Here is an 18,625-nt window from a genome sequence, read left to right as displayed (position 1 = left end):
TGGTTAAATGTAGTAACCACATTGTTTTTTCATGTGAAACCTTCATAAGAGTGTATATCAATCATACCTTAATAAAAAAATTTTAAAAAAAGGTATCTATGTCTTCAATTCCCTTAGCATAGACCAAAGACTCGACCTAGGGGCAGGACAAAGAGAACTGGTCTCCCAACTACCTTCAATATTAAAGACTCGTCTCAAAGAATATTTGGCCTAAAAGCACAACTAATATAATTCTCCCAATAACTTGGCACTGGTCATAAACTCAATCTTGAGAATCAGACCAGAGTGTGGATCTTCTCCCTAAGAAATAGGGGCATACACAAATCACAAAGTTTTGGATAAAATTTCAGTTTACAGACTACAGAAGTTTCTCTATGAGCTCCTTCAGAATCCAGGAATCCCAGGATAAGACATCCAAAATGGCCAACAAGGAACTCTCCTCACCTTGTCCGTTTGAGTGTTTTCATGCAAAATCCTTGTGTCGATTGCAGCAGCTAGCAAGTTATTGGCAGCAGTGATGGCGTGAATGTCCCCAGTCAGGTGAAGGTTGAACTATAAATGAGAGGAAAACATCTTTCTGCTTGTTTCGAACAACCAAGGCAGTACTTAAGGACTTTCTGAATAAATAAAATACTATACTAACTATATATCCTTCTAATGAGTTAAGCCCATAAAACAGCCTAAATCAGAAAATCAATGTCAGGGTCCACTTGAAAGAAAAGAACCCTTGAGCAGGTTCTCTCGCTGCTCATTCTTGGCTTGAAGGTGATACATTCTGATGGGCTTAATGATTAACTTCCTTATTTTCTTTTACTTTATTCTTTTTCATTATTTTATGACTTAGAAAATAGTATAGTATCAAATATACTTTGGATTGAGGCAGGGAATAAAACAGTAACAATACAATAGTATAAAACATAACAGAGAGTCCAAGAAATAGAAAAATATATCACTCTAGCAATTACACTCTGCTGTTTTCCCTCCAGTCTTACAATTATTGTTTGTTGACTTGGTATACTTACAATTCAGTAACTTCTTTTAAAAAAAACTTATTACTGTGTGTTTTTGTGTAATCATCTAGTTTATATATAGTTACAGTTTATGGAGTTTGTATAATGGAGTAGATGTACCAAAATTTTTCAGTTTCCTATGTCCAGATATTTAAATTGCTTCCAAATTTTCATTTTTGCAAAGAAGGCTACAACTGTAAAGAATACAAGTCAATAGATTTTTAAAAAATTAGTTGCTAGTTAAGTACTGTATTTTGAGCAGTGTGGTTACTGGATTAAAGGATCTTGATAATTAGATCAAATTGGTTTTTGAAAGGATTGAAGTACCACCCTGGAACACTTGTAGAACAGTACTTAAGAAACAAAGTAACCTTTGGACTAAAAAATGAGTTAATTTAGTTGATGAAAAAGTGGCATTCTGTTCTAATTTCTTGGAAGATTAAACACTTATGTTTTCTTGTTAACAAGTCATGTTATAACATAAAATACGTGATCACTAGAAAACATGAGAAATTACATACGTATATCTTTTTATAATATTTGTAATTTTAAATATTGAGATCATATGACACAATAGTTTATATCTAGCTCTTCTACTCAATGTGGTTAGCACTGTTAATCATTAAATGGTCTTCAAAATATAGGTAATTTGATATCCTATTATTGGACATTCATGTTTTTCTCCTCATATTTTAGTGTTACAGACTAAGCTTTTCAATAGCCAATTTCTCCTGAAAAATTTGAGCCAAAGGGCCTGAATGTTTTAAAGTCATTTGATATACATATTTAACTCCCCTGTAGAAAAGTTTTGCCAACATATACTTCCCAGCAGGGCAGAGAAGTATGTATTTCAACCTCTTTTTGCAAAAATTTGGTATTGTTATTTTAAAAAATCCAACTCTGTCAATTTGATAAGTAAAATTATAATAACAGGATAGTGATTTCCATTTGATTATTAGTGAATATAAACATTCATTGATTAGTTAATATTTCTTTGCTGATGTTTCTATTGACTCCTTTGCCCATTTTACAGTTGGGGGTGTAATTTTCTCTTTTCAGTCATCTGTTTGATGCCCGCTGGGGTGTGCACAGGCCCCAAACAGCACTCTTGGCCTCCAGCCCCCATCCCACCCTCCAGCCTCCCGCTCATACTCCTGAGCCTCCACTGCAATAAATGATTTACAGAGCTGCTCAACCCAGTGTCCTGATTATCATCCTTGATAATCAAATATACCTTACATCATTGTCACTTTTCTGTCATTCTCACTGCCACCATCCTGGACCAAGCCACGCCGTCTCTCCTGGCTGACCTGCAGTCGCCTTACAAGAGTCCCCGTGTCCGCTCTGGGCCTGCATCAGTCTACGCTCTCCACAGAAGCAGGAGTGACTTTTATAGACCCCATCTGCATCATCCTGTTCCCTTTCCGGGGCTGACCATCAGAGTTCAAATACCATCCAGCCTCTTGGAGGAACTTGGTGGCCTGAGAGGGTTGGTCCTGGTCCCTTTCTCTACCTCTCCTTCCTCCACATGGCCCTGGCCCGCCGTATTTGCTGGCGTCCTCTCCTCCAGAGGACATCATCCCTTCCTGCCTCAGCGCCTCCCCACTGGCAGGTCCCACTGTCGGGAATGCTCTCCCGGGTTCTGTACAAGGCTGGCGCTTTCTCACCCTTCAGGTCACAGTATTTTCACTTCCAATTCTTCAGTCCATCTGGAATTTATTCAAGCCTTTTCCCATGATTATTGATTATGTTTCTTCCAGTGAGCACTGTCTGTTCATGCACTCAGTCAACAAACATGTCCTGAGTGCCAGATTCTGTGCTCAGTGCTGGAGATAGAGGGATGAAGATATGGAGGGTCCCTGATTTCAAGGACCAAACTGCCTGAGTGTGTTTGGCCCGCTCCACTATCATATGCCTTAAGTTTGCCCAACGCTGAGCCAAGCGGCTGATGCCGTACGACAGCAGCACACCTGTGCCACTTCAGTGTGAGCTGGCGACGTCCAGAGCTGTTCCCGGGGTGTGTTCCTTGACTCCATCCCCAACCTGGCTTCCCGGTTCTGGATCTTCCTGGCTTGCGAACATTGCTTCTTTCCCTTGAGAAGTGAAGCTTTGGGGCTCATTTTCTCAGAGATGCTATGGAATATTCTTTCTTAGTCCCAACCCCAATACTTGAAGATCACCCACATTTTTCCCTTTAGCTTCCTGACCCTCAGGCCTCTATGGGTAAACACCTTTCCTATTCCTTCATGAAACCAACAAATACTTCCTAGTGAGCACCTACTATGTGCTGGGCACTCAGCCACGTACTTGAGCTGATGGCCTCTAACTCACCACAGCCGACCAGACCAGATGGTGAAAAACAGAGTAAGAGGGGATGTGTTGGGTGGAGCAGAACCTAGAGAAGATGAAAAGGGAGGGAGGAACATTCCAGGCTTAGAATCAAGAGGCAGCAGGGCAGGAGTCTGCAAGGAGTTTGATGGGGTGGAGAGAGGGAGGGCTGCACATGGGGACCTGAGACAATGAGGCTGGAGAACACAGGCGCCTGCTGTGCGGTGCTGGAGGGTGATGAAGTGACTACTGAAACATATCGGACAGGGAAGTGACCTGTTCAGACCTGGGTTGCAGGAAGATTTCTCGGATCCTTAACTAGAGGCTGATGCAGAGAGTAGAACTGATGGCACAAAGTCACTGGTTAGATTCAGAGGGCAAGGGACTGGTTAGGCAGGGTGTAGAAGGAATTCTTGGAGAAATAAGAACTGACATCGTTGGCCCCTTCTGTCCATTTTTCTTTGGAATGATTTGATTATGGAGTCTCAGTTTACAGAGGTGAAGAGTCCATGTTTTCCAGAGTCTGGCAGCATCACAGGTGATTGATAGAGATATAGGTCTGCATCCTCTTATCCCAAAACCTTGAGGCCAGATGGGTTGGGGGGCTCAGAATTTTTTGGAACTTAGAAAGGTAGTGTGATGTACATATAATCTGTTTTATAAACACTTCAAGCAGGGTCTAGGTCAGCATCCATTAATCAAAAACAGTATTTCTGCAGCAAAATATGTGAATATTGACACCAAGTGGCATAGAAAAAATGTAACAGCAAGTGGCAGATTTTGCTACAAAATGAGTCACGCAAATATTTTCATTTTTTTTAGAGCCTGTAGGACTTTGGAATTGAGGATAAGGGGCTGCGGGCCTGTGTTTATGGGAACACAGAAAAAAAGGGTGGCAGGGTGGGGGGAAAACAGTGACAGATGACTTGTGTCTTGTTGAGACCTTACCTCCTCCATGGGGATGACCTGGGCATAGCCACCACCAGCGGCCCCTCCTAAACAAGAGAGCAGGCGTCACTGAAATGAGTCACCAAGTACAGCCACCCAGAATGAACAGGGCCCTGGGACACAGCTCCCCATGCCAAACAGGGAGGCAGGCACGTCCAGGATGAACTAACGACAGGCAGGGAGAAACTTTTAACCGTGTCAAAGTAGAGCTGAGGGGGAAAGCTCACACCATGTCCAGCTAGGCGATGTAAGGACTTCGGTTTCTTTTTTTTAAAGGAAGAGTACAAGTCATATGGCAGAGGTCATTATAGCAAACATGAAGTTATTTTATTAAGTCATTATTAGATGCATGTGGTCATGCTTCACCTAAACTGCACCTGCCTTAAAGTATCAAAAAACTTAGTTGAAAAAAATCCACCTGATAATCTCAGACTGACACATCATGAACTTCAATTACTTTAGATAACAGTATATAAGGTTTATCATGCCACTTCTCTCTCAAAATAGTAATGTTATTACATTAAGATGACTTCTCCTTCCTAGAACAATAATGATACCTTCCATGCCCGTATCATTTTAGTTAGTTTACCCTGTGTTTTATGCTATCTCATTTGGTCAACAACCCCCTAAGCCTGGTACTATAAGCCTTTTTGAACCTTTGCAGATGCAGCTCAGAGAGGTTATGACTAACTAAAGGCCACACAGCAGTTAAAGACACAGCCATGAATAAAACCTTGGGCTTCTTGCTCCAAGTCTGGTGTTCAATCCACTACATAATTTATGATATTCTGTGTTATCAGTACTTACTGAGTTAGGAGTTATTAGTATTTGTAGCAGTCATATACATATAATACTGCCAAGACCCACAAAGTACCAAGCACAAGCAGCAATTGCAGCAATAAATGCTATTGTAAAGTGAGCTGAAGAATGATCTCATGGTAAATCAATGCAGGAAGAGTGGCAGGTGTGAGGAGGCTGGATATCAGCCACCACAGCCAGAGAGGAGTTTCGTCACGCCCCTCCGTCCCCAGCCAGCCAGCTTCCAGAGCTCCACAGGCGCCACACTGCAATTTAAAGGGCAAAACTCAGGGGCCAAATTAAAGGGTCTCTAACTGTTTGGATGGAAAGATGGTTCACCATGATGGTGAAACACAAATACGAATGGCAGAGTTTCAAAATCACTTGGCAAAGAGGTACCGATGAAATGGAAGGTGTCTGGCTCAAGGATGGAGCCCTGAGCAAGAGCCTGGCTAGGGCTCAAGAACCCAGGGGATCCCTGAAACCCCACCTCTGCAGAGGACCAGCTGGCAGGTACCGCCATGTACGAGTGTGCTGGGGGCTGGGGTGAAAGGTACCAGTTCCTCTCATAAATTTTAACTTCCCATCTGTTGATGATGTTCTTGTAAAACTTTTCTCTCCCCCAAATTTCGCTCTGAAAAACATACTAGTTGTTAAATCAAATACCTTTAACTCCAAAAGTTGGTCCTTGAGAAGGCTGCCTGAGACAGGCGAAGGAGTTGATATTCAGGTGAGCGGTGAGCGCCTGTACAAGCCCAATTGTAACTGTACTTTTCCCTTCTCCAAGGGGGGTAGGGGTGATCCTGATTTGAATTAAAAAAAAAAGGAGTGTATTTAATAATATTTCCTATGACCTATGCAAAATCAACCTAAGGTAGCAGAACCATGTCAGAGAACACTGGTAGAGAACACACATTCCAAAATTCACTTAATAGTTCAACTACCTTGGGCATACTTGAGCTAAATCAAATACAGACACACCTTTGCCAAAACACCAAAAAAAAAAAGAAAGAAAAAAGAAAAGCTGTTCAGTAGTGGTGGTGTTAACATTATTAACTTCAAGAGAAGGCACAGAATTATCCATCAAAACGGCTGAAGTAATGAAGCTGACGTCATTCCTTGCTATTGGGGAATGTGGCATTCCTTCTTCTAGGCCATTTACAGGGGGCATAGTGGGGACACAGAGCCTAACTCAATGGTCCACAAGCGAGTGAAGCATGGCCAGACTGTCAGGATTAGAAACAATTCTAAGGTGCTCACCCACCCATCTCCTTCTAGATACCAGTACCCAGGGCTTTTCCCTACCATGTTTTAACACAGATAGTGATGGATGCTCATTACCTTTAGGGTGGCCCCCATTTATTTCCATATAGCTTTTACAGTTAGAAAGTTCTCTGTCCTAAAGAGGACATTCCTGCACGCCTGTAGTCAGCTACACTAAACTTAATTCCTTCCCATAAAACAGTTGCTCAAATACTTGGAGAGAATTAGTCCAGAACTCCTCAGCACTCTGAGAACATCACCTCTGCTCTGGAGGAGCTAACTGTTGACCACAGCATCCTACAAACCCAAATGTCACACGTTCACAACAACATCCCAGTACTAAGTCACAGGACAGGTGTGTGCTGTGCTGCATTCCCAAGTAAGGACCCATCAAACTGCTCCTGAGCATACTCTAACCATTGTTACAGGCTTTAGACACAGTCATTTTGGCTTATGATTTGGTCTTTTATAAGTTAGATGGTGTGACTTAGGTTGTCTAGGGTACTCAGCCATAACAGAACTGGTAAGTTTTCTGACCTGCAAAACCTAGTGATGTGACCACCAAGAAGAAATGCCCTCAGATATGTCATTCCCAACTATCAGAAACCATCACAACAATTCACTCAGTTATCCTTTCAGCAAATATGCAGTAATGCATCACACTACTAGGTACCAGGAGACAGACTCTGAGGACACAATGATGACCAAGTTGGACTCCCTCTTGGGAGTGAGCTGCCCTCTCTGAGCTTATGACTGATGGGAGACACGGAGAGGTAAGTCTGCAATTACAATGAATGTGATAAACACTAAGACAGGGAAAATAGGTCAATTAGATTGTATTATGAGAGCACATGGATGGAAGGAGGATTTAATTACTTTTGGAATGTTAGGGAAGGCTTCCTGGAGGAAGTAACATCTAAGCTGGAAACTGCAAATGAACAAACGTTAGCCAAATAAAAATGAGGGGGCGTTCAGGGTAGGTAATACACTAGGGTCTGTGCTTTCTACTTACTGAGTTAATTTTTATCCTTATTTGATGGAAGAGGAAACTGAAGCCCAAGGAGCAGAAGTAACTTGTCCAGGGGCACCCAACCAGTAATCCGGAGAGCTGGAAATCAAGCCTAGACAAGTCGTCTGACTCCACTTGGTTTCCAGGGACAGAAACTGTTAACTCTAATTGGCAACGTCAAGCACAGGAATGGGTCAGATCACTCAGTGAGAGTGAAATAGAGCTCAAAAAGGCCTAAGGATGGCACTGTCAAGAACATCCTCTCTTAAGGAATAGTCAGGAGAAGAGGGCAAAGGAAACTGAGAAGGAGCAGAACAAAGTTAGGGGGATCCTGAGGAGGCGGCGGGGCTGTGACAGGGGAGTCTGGGAAGGGAACCACGTTAGTGTCCATGGAGTCACTTCCCGGGAGGTCTGAAGATGGTGAAGATGCAGAAACGGTCACCGGTCACCAGATTGAGCAACAAGGAGGTCGCTGCTGGGGAGCTGGGGAGTCAACCTGAGTAAGGCTTGGGGGCGTGTGTACACCTGCAACTCCTCAAGGCGCATGAGACTTGATCAACACGAAGTCTCGAGTTACATGGAAGTGTTTCTGTTTTGAGTCAACTTTCCTTTTTCTCAGCATAAAATAAACTGAACAGAATACAAGCATGAATAAAAGAGGCAGAAAGTCACAGGCCTCACAATCATACAACAGCTTGTTAAGAAAATGTGGTATCAGACAGGATAGATAAAGTAATGAGCTGTTTGCTTAGGATAGGTGGTTTACTCAAATGTGTCACATGAAGGATTACATTTTTGTTCCCCAAGGATATGCTAACAGAGCTGCTGGAGACAGCCAAAAGCTGACACGCCCAGAGATGACCTCCTCAAAACTTCAGCTAAGCATCCAATTCCTAATTAGAAACACAGGACTGCTTAGCTTTCTGCCAACAAATACAATCCAGGAAAACTGGAGAGTAGGAAGTATTTATTGGGAGCAATAAAAGGTGAGCGATGATAAAAACTTCATTTCACCTCATTCCTACATTTGGTATCAAAATTTGGTTTAACTGTTGTCCTAGTACCCAGAGCTCAGATTCCAAATTATCCAGTTGGCTTAGAGGAAAACAAGCACCATGCCAACCCAATTTCTTCTCGAAGAGCAGAGTTTATGGAGACAGAGCTGTGACTGTTGTGCACCACCTTCCTCAGCTTCTCCCAGCAGATCGACCTGCTCTTTCTTCTGCCCCTCACATTTATTATGTGTGTATTATGTACCTTTTCGGAGGGCATGACCAGAGAGTCCCTGACACCTCCGTCTCACCTCCCAGCACATCAGCTGGCCAAGGTGAAAGACTATGCCCATCCTCACTGCACATCTGCCACCTGTTCAGGCTTGAACAAAGGAATGACATCTTTCTACGACAAATACTGTTTGCCATCAATTATGGCAAAAATTTATTGAAAACTGACAATTTGGACATTTACCAAGAGAGGTTTACCATTTAATCAAAGGTCAAAGAGATTGCTTGTGCAGAAATTAGTGCTAACACTGAACTGTTCTCAAATCAAGAATCTTGTTGAACAGTTTAATTTAATTATCCACAGATTTAACCATGAACTTCGAAACTATATGCTCAAACAGCCTATGAATACCATCACTCATCCCAAGCACTATAACATGGAAGGATTTTTAAAAGGCTTTTATTACCTAACAGTAAAGTCTACAGACCATTTGTTCTGATTTCCCACCACACTTGACTAAGGCCAACAGTTTAAAGGCCCTGTCAGTAGTGGTTTCTTCTAAATACCTTCATTCTATCCTGCAAGTGATGTAGATAGAAGAAAAACTCAGATATTTATTGCAGTAGTTACCTAAGGCAGAAATGCAAAATCTTAAAAAAATCAGTGAATTCACACTGGCCAAAATAATGGTTTCAAACTTAAAAAAAAAAAAAAATTCAGGTATTTCGTACTCTGCCGGATGAAAAAAATGAGGTGACATGAATGATTTTAATTTTTAAAATGTGAAATTCAGTCAATTCCCAGACCAATTTCAGCTTCTTTTTTAATTGCTCTGTCCAAGCAATTCAGAGAAATGCTAAAACCTGCACACCAACTGGCAAAGGGCCAACGGAGACCAGTCCTGCACACATTCATACTCTACAGCTGCACGCCGAGTCATGTTCTCAAACAAATTCCTTTTCATTAGTGTAACTGGGAAAATATGTAAAACTCAAAAGCCTCTAAGATTCTTCTGGCATAGTTCCCTGAACAGTTCCCAATACTTTTCATTTTGTCAGGCAAAGAGAATAAAATGATGTGTAGGTGTAAATAACATGCGATGTGTAGCTGATGAAATACAGATGATTCTGACAGAATGAGAAATCCTGAAGTTTAAAGAACAGCTTTGTAAAACAAATTAATCTGTTCTGCATTTGGGTAACAGATTTTTTAATCCATTGTTTTATATTTTAATCCTATGTTGATATATGTAAATCATGTTTACACATAAATTAAAATGCACAGTAACAAATATATTATTTAGGTTTACTGGAAAATTATTTGGGTATCTGAATTCTCCTAAAGCATGGGAAAAAGATTACGTTATAGTATTCAGAGATGAAACAGGTCACAAAATGGTATTTATGGCATGATCTCAATGTGTAAAAAGGATGGATACAGAGAAAAAATCCTGAAAGGAAATATAAAAATTTTTAACGCTTCTGAGTAATGAGATATGCAGTTTTCTCCTTCTTTTTACTTTGTCTTTACGTCAAATTTTTATACAATAAACCAATATTATTTTCAGAATAAAAAAAAAACTTTCAGAGAAAGGAAATAATGCTCCATTTAACCAGTCATTTACATTTCTAAAGAAACCAAAAGAACACGTATAATGGTTTGATAATGTCACTTTTCCATAACAGACGTGACCAAAAATAAAAATACAGAGGTGAATTTTATTTCAAATGAACTTTTCATTGTAGATTATAAATGACTCTTGTGTTTTAAACTGATCTCAAACATCCAGATCAGAAGAAAGGAAGTTTGTACTTAAAAAATACATCATTTGTTGTGTTTTTTGGGGTCTTTAATCCTCTGCTACAGAATACTGTATGGTACATATTTTCTAAAAATCTTTAAGCTCTGCTACAGATGCATATATCTCTCAAATGCTACCCTCACAGCTTTTTTTTTGATGCCATTGTTAGGAACACAATTTAATTTTTCCTCCACTAGTCTTTGTTATGTAAGGGAACTTATACCCCACTTTCAGGAAAATTACTGTCAATTACTTGGCGTTAAATTTGTATTTGAGAATTCTTGAGGTTTAATTTTCATTTCTATCTACAACGTGACGACCCGGCTTCTTCCACTCTGTCCCACATCTAAATGCTCCTACAGACAGTGCAGAGCAAGGCCCTGCCCTCCTCCTGGGTATGGACAGACACGAGGCTGCACTCCAGGGGAGTTACGCCGGGGTTCACTCTCAGTGTGTGGCCAGGCCTTGACAATGAGACTTCAAGTCAGGAATCTGATAATACCATCGGAACTTTTGTTTGACATGTTTCAATTCTGTGTTCCCAGAGAAGGGCAGGACAATGTCTAGATCTGTGTTTTCCCATCTAATATCGACAAGCCCCAAACAGAGTAAATCACAAGCACTCCCTAAGAAAAACGGCTGCATGAGTCTTCTTTGTTAACCAAGAACATGTCCCCCTGAGTTTCTCTTAAGTCCGCCTGCCTTAAACAGGGTGAGAGAACCAGGGAACCCACCTACCAAGATTGCTTAAAGCCTAGAAGAAGGGAAGCAAATCTGTGGATAAGATGTTACATTTGATTTTGAAGTTTTAATGTCCAAAAGTTTATTTATCTCTGTAAACAAACTCGTATCAAGCATACTTCCAGAAAAGTAGCAACGACTAGATATGCGCTCTAAACTCTGGGACCCAGGAATTCCCCTCCTCAGCAAGCTCCTTGCACGCATCCAGCCAGAGGGTGCCTGTAGGTGGGGCAACATCTCCCCTCAGCAAGGAGTGTTCCTGCAGTGCTGTTACAGGGACATTAGGGACACTGGGAATACAATGTAGGGAGCCTGGGGATTTCAGGGAGGTTTAGGCCACAGGCAACCAAAGTGCAACAGAAAGGTCTGAATTCCTTGAAAGCACAGCCCAGGGACACTGCAAGACCCTGGCTATGTATCCCTCTTATGCAATGGTAATAGAAGGGATAGGAAAGGAGGAAGTGGAGGAAGAGACCTGAAAAAACTATTATTCCATTAAAGAGGTGATATTATGGATAATATCCTGCTTTATTTGCCATTTCATCTGTATTTGTAGCTTGAAAAAACTGAACTCATCTCCAAGGATTTTTCCTAAAGAAATTGTTACACAAATTCAGATACGCATGCCCACGGTTGTTAATTTTAGCACTGTTTATAATGCCCAAAAAAGGTGAGGTTTAAGTGCTCATGAATAGAGGATTGGCTCAATAAACTGTGGGACATCCTTAAAATATTTTCAAATCATTTTTCTGTCTCCATACACCTGAAAAATTAAAGACATGCTACACTACAAGTGGCTGAGCCACAGCAGCGCTTCTCGGTGCTGGGAAGACATGCAAAACAATCCGCAATCCTCCCAGGCACTTTTACTAGCCCTTGCCCAGGTGCTATCGCCCTGCATGGCTCAGGTATGAGGCAGTGGAATGCTATACAGTCATGCAAAATGATAACCTAGCTCTGTACTGACTCACATGGAGCTTTGACACAACACATGGTTGGATAATCAAGTTGTTTACAGAATAGCACATGTAAGATGATCTCACTAATGACAGACTGTATCTGTGCTAAGACGGTCTCAAATATTAGCAGCCGTTTCCCTAGGATAATAGGATTTGGGATGTATAAACATTCTTGTTTATACTTTCTGTAGTTTTATAACTATGCATCATATTTATAACTGGAAAAAGAAATAAAGCACTTATATTTATAATAACAAAGTTAACTATGGGTCAAGTTCAGTTATAAGAAATGTCTCCGCCTGTTAACAAATGGATTTTTGTGCCTCAAGCCTTGGCCTATATACCATTAGTGAGTCAATACAATGGAATTTCAAGACAGTGAAGGAATTTATATGGAATCCTCATGTTCCCACAGGTCAAACTGAATAAATATTTGAAATCCCTTGTTTTCTATCATTTTTCAGCTAGTGAATGTATTTTTTTAAAAACAGAAAAATAAAGCAAATACTTCTTTCCACAAATACATTTGCCTGTTATAAAATGGTCAACACAAATAAAAATGACCCAACATCAATTTGAAAATGCAAGAAAAGAGAAATAATGAGTTTTGTAATGCAAATATATAAATAAATAATTTAAGGGTATTAATAGGACAATGTCAATTTCACACCATTACCTGTACATTTCTTCATTAAAATGTTATTTCTAAGAACAGATACATATACAAAAATCCCTATTCCCTCAAAATGTTTTACTTTCAATTCTTATTTTGATTTTTTTCATGAAAAACTAAACCAAAAAAAAATCCAAAGTGGAACAAGAGTGATCAAAACACAATAAAAAAAATTAGTACTATTATACTTCATATTTTGTGGTGCATACTAATTTGTTTTGCCCTGAAAATAAAAACTTCCCACATGTCAAATGAAGGAATGCCAAGTGAAATGGACAGATGAATGTCAAGTTTGAGAGCAGGATAGATTTGAGGGGTGTGATCACAGATATAAATAGGGAAGAGAGTTTCATAAAGGTGTCTTCTTAGTAAAACAGAGTTTAGAAGTAGTCTTACCCAGCAACTAAGACGTATTTTCCATCTGCTTGGTCCTTTAATCTTTCCAGCAGGGACAAACGCACTTTGGCTTTGCTTCTGCCATAGATCTCGATTTCGTCTGCAAGCAATCCTATCTCCTTGGCAAGAACATCCACAGCTTTTGGAGTCTGTGATCTTGAAATCTCAATATCACTGTGGGGGAAACACGTAAGAGGCAAAAGTCTTCTCAGCTTCGGTGGTCGCTGCTAGAGTGAAAAACAGCCATACACCCTGCCAACGCCTAAATCCAAGTAACTGCCCCATGGCCCTGTCTCCCAAGCAGTATTACATGCCTGCTAACAATTAATATGCACGCAGAAATGGTGTATTCTTTTAGAGAAACAAGTCTTTAAAAGTCATAAAGATGCTAGAATTCTGCCCAGGTACAAAAATAACATATACATCATGGAAAAGGAGACCTGTATACTACAATGTGTCCAAAAGCTTCCTGTATTCATGGTAGAGTACAATACTTTCTACAGGTCACCACTGTACTTGTTAATCATGAATAGATGGGTTATTGCATAATGCTCCTACTGGGCGAGCCACATGTCTCTTGACTATTCAAAAATGTGAAAATACAATTTTGTTTTATCTGTGTCCATACTTTCCCTCTCTCTTTCTTATTTCAAGTCCAAAATCATATTTAAAAATATTTTATTAATTACATAACTGTTGGTAAAAAGGACCTAGTGCCTGAAGCTCAATTTCAGGCACAGGAAATTTTAGGAACTCAAATGTCACTGGGCAAATAATTGAACTTTTCTGCTTTACCGCCAAGAGGAGAACACTGCCTCACATTTCACAGGGGTGCTGTGAAACAAGCATGTGCTGAACTTCTGAGAGTCTTTTGGGGCTCCCAAATGATCCGTCTGGCTGATCATCTGTTTGGGAGTGAGAGCTGGAAGGCACAGCCAGAGCTCAGGAGAGGGGGCATCACAGGCATGGCCGCACCGCGGATCAGGGCTGACATCCGGGAAAACTCAGGGAAACCTTATTCAGGGGCACAGTGACCCCCACTGGCAAGCAGTCCCCTGCCCTGGGGTGTTTTTCTGTTGCTCCTGCTGCTAATGCGCTCTCATACGGCCCTACATTCTTCTCCCTAACTCCGGAGATCTGACCTGGATGCCACAGTTTGCTGGGAGAGGGAGAGTGTGCCCGGGGCTGGGCTGCGTTTCCAGCCAGGAATGCCTGCCTCAGGTGCCCCATTTCCTTTCTAGTTCTCCTCCCCCACCTCCCCCACTGTCCCTGATCCCACTGCATTTGCCTTCCTGGCTACACCTTCTTCAGACTCCGAAACTGAAGAGCTTACTCTCGGAAAATCTCCAAGGTTTCTCCTCACTAGCCAGACTGAGTGATACATATCTTGATTTTCTGAGTGATTTATAAGCCACTTAGCCTGCCTTTCTTTCCCAGGGGGCTCTAGAAGTCAAATTTGATTAAGCAATTAAAGCACCTTTTCCCCCAGGTAAAATTTATTTTGATTTATACAAAACACTTTGGTACACAATTTGACAGAGTCCATACTTGGACGTTTTTTAGCTCTCTTTAAGTAGAATGTACTCATTTATTTTCAAAAATTAAGGTAACAACTTAAGTAACATAAATAAGATACTTTACAGAGCAGACTGAACAACTACAGGGATGGTACTACAAAGGACAAAATTCCTTGGAATTTATGTATTTATATGAACACAGAAGATGACTAAGATGTTTAGTCTATTTCAGGGGTGAAAACATAGCCTGGATGGTTTCACCAGCCTGGTGGGTACAGTCAAACCGCGGTGTTCGGCTGACACAGTGTTCCGCTATGGCCCAAGGAAACAGAAGTCAAATCTAAATAGCAACTGTCTATCAAATGAAAAATCAGTCAATTACTGGAGGTTTTACCTACTGACATTTTGTAGATTCCAATGCTGGCAGATGGATCTGTCAAAGAGTCGGGCATCATGCACGCCCTGGATGAAGCGGGTCGGGGACAGTTTACTGGGAAAGGACAGCTGGAGGGGACTTACTATGAGGCTGGAAAATGCATTTCTCTGGCTGACATACCTTACCTAATTATTTTAAAATCACATGCTGAGACTATGTCCTCAAGTTTGTATTTTAACATTTATACAGAGAGCATATATAGCTTACACCTCATTAAATACCACTCTGAAGAGAATATCCATCTGGACTATCGCAAGTACCCTGTCAGATAGCAGATATCACTGTGTTCTGAAGGAGGCCGAACGCACTTCCCACACAGAATGGTATTTGGTTTGGTTGCTCACTTACTCTTGCAGCAGAAACCTACAGGGCCCTAAGACCAAGCCTGTGCTGGCCGTTTCTAACACTGGAAAACCCATTCCGAGTATTACATTACCACATTTTGTCAAACCTAAGACATTGCGAGTTTATGGATCACTAAGAAGAAAAAGCACTACCATTTAATAGGATATATTATTGACAGTAAGTACATCCTGATTTCAAAAATGGAAAAACACCTTAGAATTGACAAAATATGATGAACACATTATTATTTAATTTGGGAGGACTTAAAATGATAGATAAATGGGTACAGCAGTTAGAGACAGTTATCCCCCACCAAAACCATAACATCTTGGTTGTGCCCCCACCCAATGGGTAATTTTAGATATTTAAGGCACCTTGGTGAGCTGATGTCAGTATAAACAAATCTCCCAGATACCTTGGTACAGGGGAGAGAGGCTGAAGTTTCAAGCAGTGAAGTCTCCACCTCGAGTACTGCTGTTCCCGAAGCCACCTCTTCCCACTGCTGACCATGTTCTTCAGTAGGGACAGAAAGGAAAGCATGTTACTTTTGTAAAAGCTGACAGGGTATGTACCTAAGCTATGAAAATATTGCTCAGGGATGCTGTGTCATGAAAAGGATGATGAAATTGCACGATGACCCAAGTGAATCAGGAACAAGTTTATTCACACATAACTGTAGGCTTTTCTTAAAAGAAAATATGGGATATATACTCTTTTTTAAAATAGTGAATACTTAAACTTGGCATCAACTACATGGACAAAATTGTAGAGTGCGTTCTTCATCTCAATTAGGAAAGAAAGAAAAATGAGGAAAATATGAGAATGCATGAGTGACTGCTTGAACACCCAGCTTCCAAAATTTACAATACCAGGTCAAGTGTAATCCTTTTACAGTTGATGTAACAGAACAAGCGAGTTGAATTATTACTGCCTCTCATTCTTATTAAATTATTATTTAATAAACTATCATTTAATAGTACATACACACACACACATAGAAATAAAATTGGCTTTAGTTGAAAGTAACACAATATCCTTACAGAAATGTATTATATTCCATTTCAAAGTAAAAACTTTTAATTGTGTATTACCATGTATACAACAAATTAATGAACTAAAACTTGCTTCTTTTTAATTCTACTGGGGCCAAAATTACAGGCTTTCTCTACTGATGGTTAATGCCACTGCCGGTGGTCACCACCACTGCCGACTCTACGGCCAGTGACCACATGGCTAATATGGTGGAGATCTTGGGCTTTAGGTCACATAGATGTGGTCTGAAAAGATGTCCACAAATTCTTTAACGCCCCTGTCTTCAAGAGGTGAGCTCAATTCCCTTTCCTTTAAATGTGAACTACACTGGGGCTTTGCTTTGAGTGAAGAAGAAAAAGGACTTTTGGAGACTAGTTCATAAAACCTCCCGCAGCTCCCTCTTTGCTCTCTCCTCTGGACTGCTCATTCTGGGGAATTAGCTGCCACACTGTGTGCAGCCCTGTGCAGAAGTCCACATGATGAGGAACACAGGCATCCTGCTAGCAGCCACTGAGAATTAAATACCACACGCCATGTGAGTACACCCGCTTGTAAGCCGGTCCTGGCCCCAGTCAAGCCTTCCAATGAATGCAGCCTCCATGACCTCTTTATTCCCACTGCATGAGACCCCGAGCCAGAACCATCCAGCTATGCTGCAATCAAATCTCTGACCCACAGAAATTGAGAAGTAATAAATGTTTGTTGTTTAAAGTTGCTAAATTTGGGGGGTTATTTATGACACAGCAATAGATAACTAATAATAACAGGCCCCAAATTGGGTCCCTGCCCCATACTTGTCATGTGACCAAAGGCAAGTAATATAATCCTCTAAGTCTCCATTTCCTCATCTATCAATTGGGAATAATATTATCTTATAGGATTGTTGTGAGAATTAAATGACATTATGTGTATAAAGTGTTAGACACTGTGTCTGCTAACAGAAAACACCTGCCTCATGTTAGCCACTATTAGTCAAAGCTCCAAACTCAAAAATTCTCAAATTGCTGTGTCACACAAACCTGAATCCGCAGAGCTGCAGCAAGGAGACTCACATCCTCCTCTGCAATGAGACCACTAAACTGTGTCTCAGGAGAACCACATCCATGCTTCCCTGTAAAAAAATTTGAGGGTGAAAAAAAAGACTTTCAGTGTATTGTCATGTATAACCAATTACTCCTTGTGAAAAGCCAGCACCCAGAATGATGTTCTTATTTTCAACCAAGGAAGATAAGTTATCATGGCACAGCAGCAAGTAAGGTCAACAACAGTCCCTGGCACAGCCTTGGGATTCTCGACTGGGCCACACTTTAGATTGAGACTGCATTAGAATCTTGCCTCTATCTCTGACTTGTGACTTTGGGCCTGATAATCAATGTGAGTAATACCGACCTCATGGAGTGCTGTGAGAATTGCATGTGATGTGGTACATAAAGTGCTTGGCATATAGTGTGTATGTCTGAACAATACATTTAAAGAACAGCAATTTTACTGATGAACACAAAGTATAGGAAGGGGGACCAAAATGCCAGTAAGAAAGCCCAGCCAAGGGGTTGTGTGAAAGATCAGGCTTTCTTTGATAATTTAAAAAATCTCTGACATAGAAGTCATATGACCAACTATCCATCAAAATGGAGAAATGACATTTTTGGATGTTACTTTTGGGGGATTACCTGGTTTTCAAAATAGAGAGGTATTTATTTGAAATCTACTTTTTCCTTCTTTAGTGGGCACTTACAAAGTTTATGAAAAGTAAACACACATGTAAAATGATTTAGCCTATATCCTCCCTTTAAGAAACATTTCTCATTGCAACTTTTTTGAATTAAGAAACTATTTCCCTCATTTTGGACCACTCTACTTTTAAATTATTCATTTGCTGACAGTCCCTTGCAAGAAAGAGCACAAAACACTTAAGCGTAAGTGTTTTGTGATGTTCTATAGTCAAGTGTATTAAGGGTGTTGGAAAATCATATCCCTCAGGTATTGTTTAAAGATTAGCAACACTTCAGTTTTATAAATCATATTTAGGCAAAAGCCAAGAGTTTAAAGAATGAGAGAGATTTGTTTTGTTTTGTTTGAACCACTAGAGATCTGATCTGAAGGTCTTGTCCAACCACGAGGGAAAAGAAATATGCTTCTCTCATT

The 18,625-nt window shown here is 40.6% G+C and overlaps 1 protein-coding gene across 2 annotated transcripts in view; it reads right to left on the bottom strand.

The window, feature by feature from the left end:
• MTHFD1L (methylenetetrahydrofolate dehydrogenase (NADP+ dependent) 1 like) overlaps window positions 1-18,625 on the bottom strand; it is a 164,690-nt gene that overhangs the window by 114,594 nt on the left and 31,471 nt on the right. For both annotated transcript variants that reach the window (XR_012124317.1, XM_073219755.1), the window contains exons 9-14: window positions 17,500-17,591; window positions 15,864-15,961; window positions 13,151-13,324; window positions 5,751-5,887; window positions 4,287-4,333; window positions 445-552 (exon numbers count right to left, since the gene is read on the bottom strand). Coding sequence is in view for 1 of the 2 variants with exons in the window: in XM_073219755.1 (XP_073075856.1) it covers window positions 445-552; window positions 4,287-4,333; window positions 5,751-5,887; window positions 13,151-13,324; window positions 15,864-15,961; window positions 17,500-17,591 (656 nt within the window). In the remaining variant the exon portion in view is untranslated. The remainder of the gene's footprint in view (window positions 1-444; window positions 553-4,286; window positions 4,334-5,750; window positions 5,888-13,150; window positions 13,325-15,863; window positions 15,962-17,499; window positions 17,592-18,625) is intronic.

This window comes from Manis javanica, chromosome 13 (genome assembly GCF_040802235.1).
Source record: "Manis javanica isolate MJ-LG chromosome 13, MJ_LKY, whole genome shotgun sequence".
In the NCBI taxonomy this organism is placed as follows: domain Eukaryota; kingdom Metazoa; phylum Chordata; class Mammalia; order Pholidota; family Manidae; genus Manis; species Manis javanica.
This window is presented reverse-complemented; position numbering and strand designations above follow the sequence as displayed.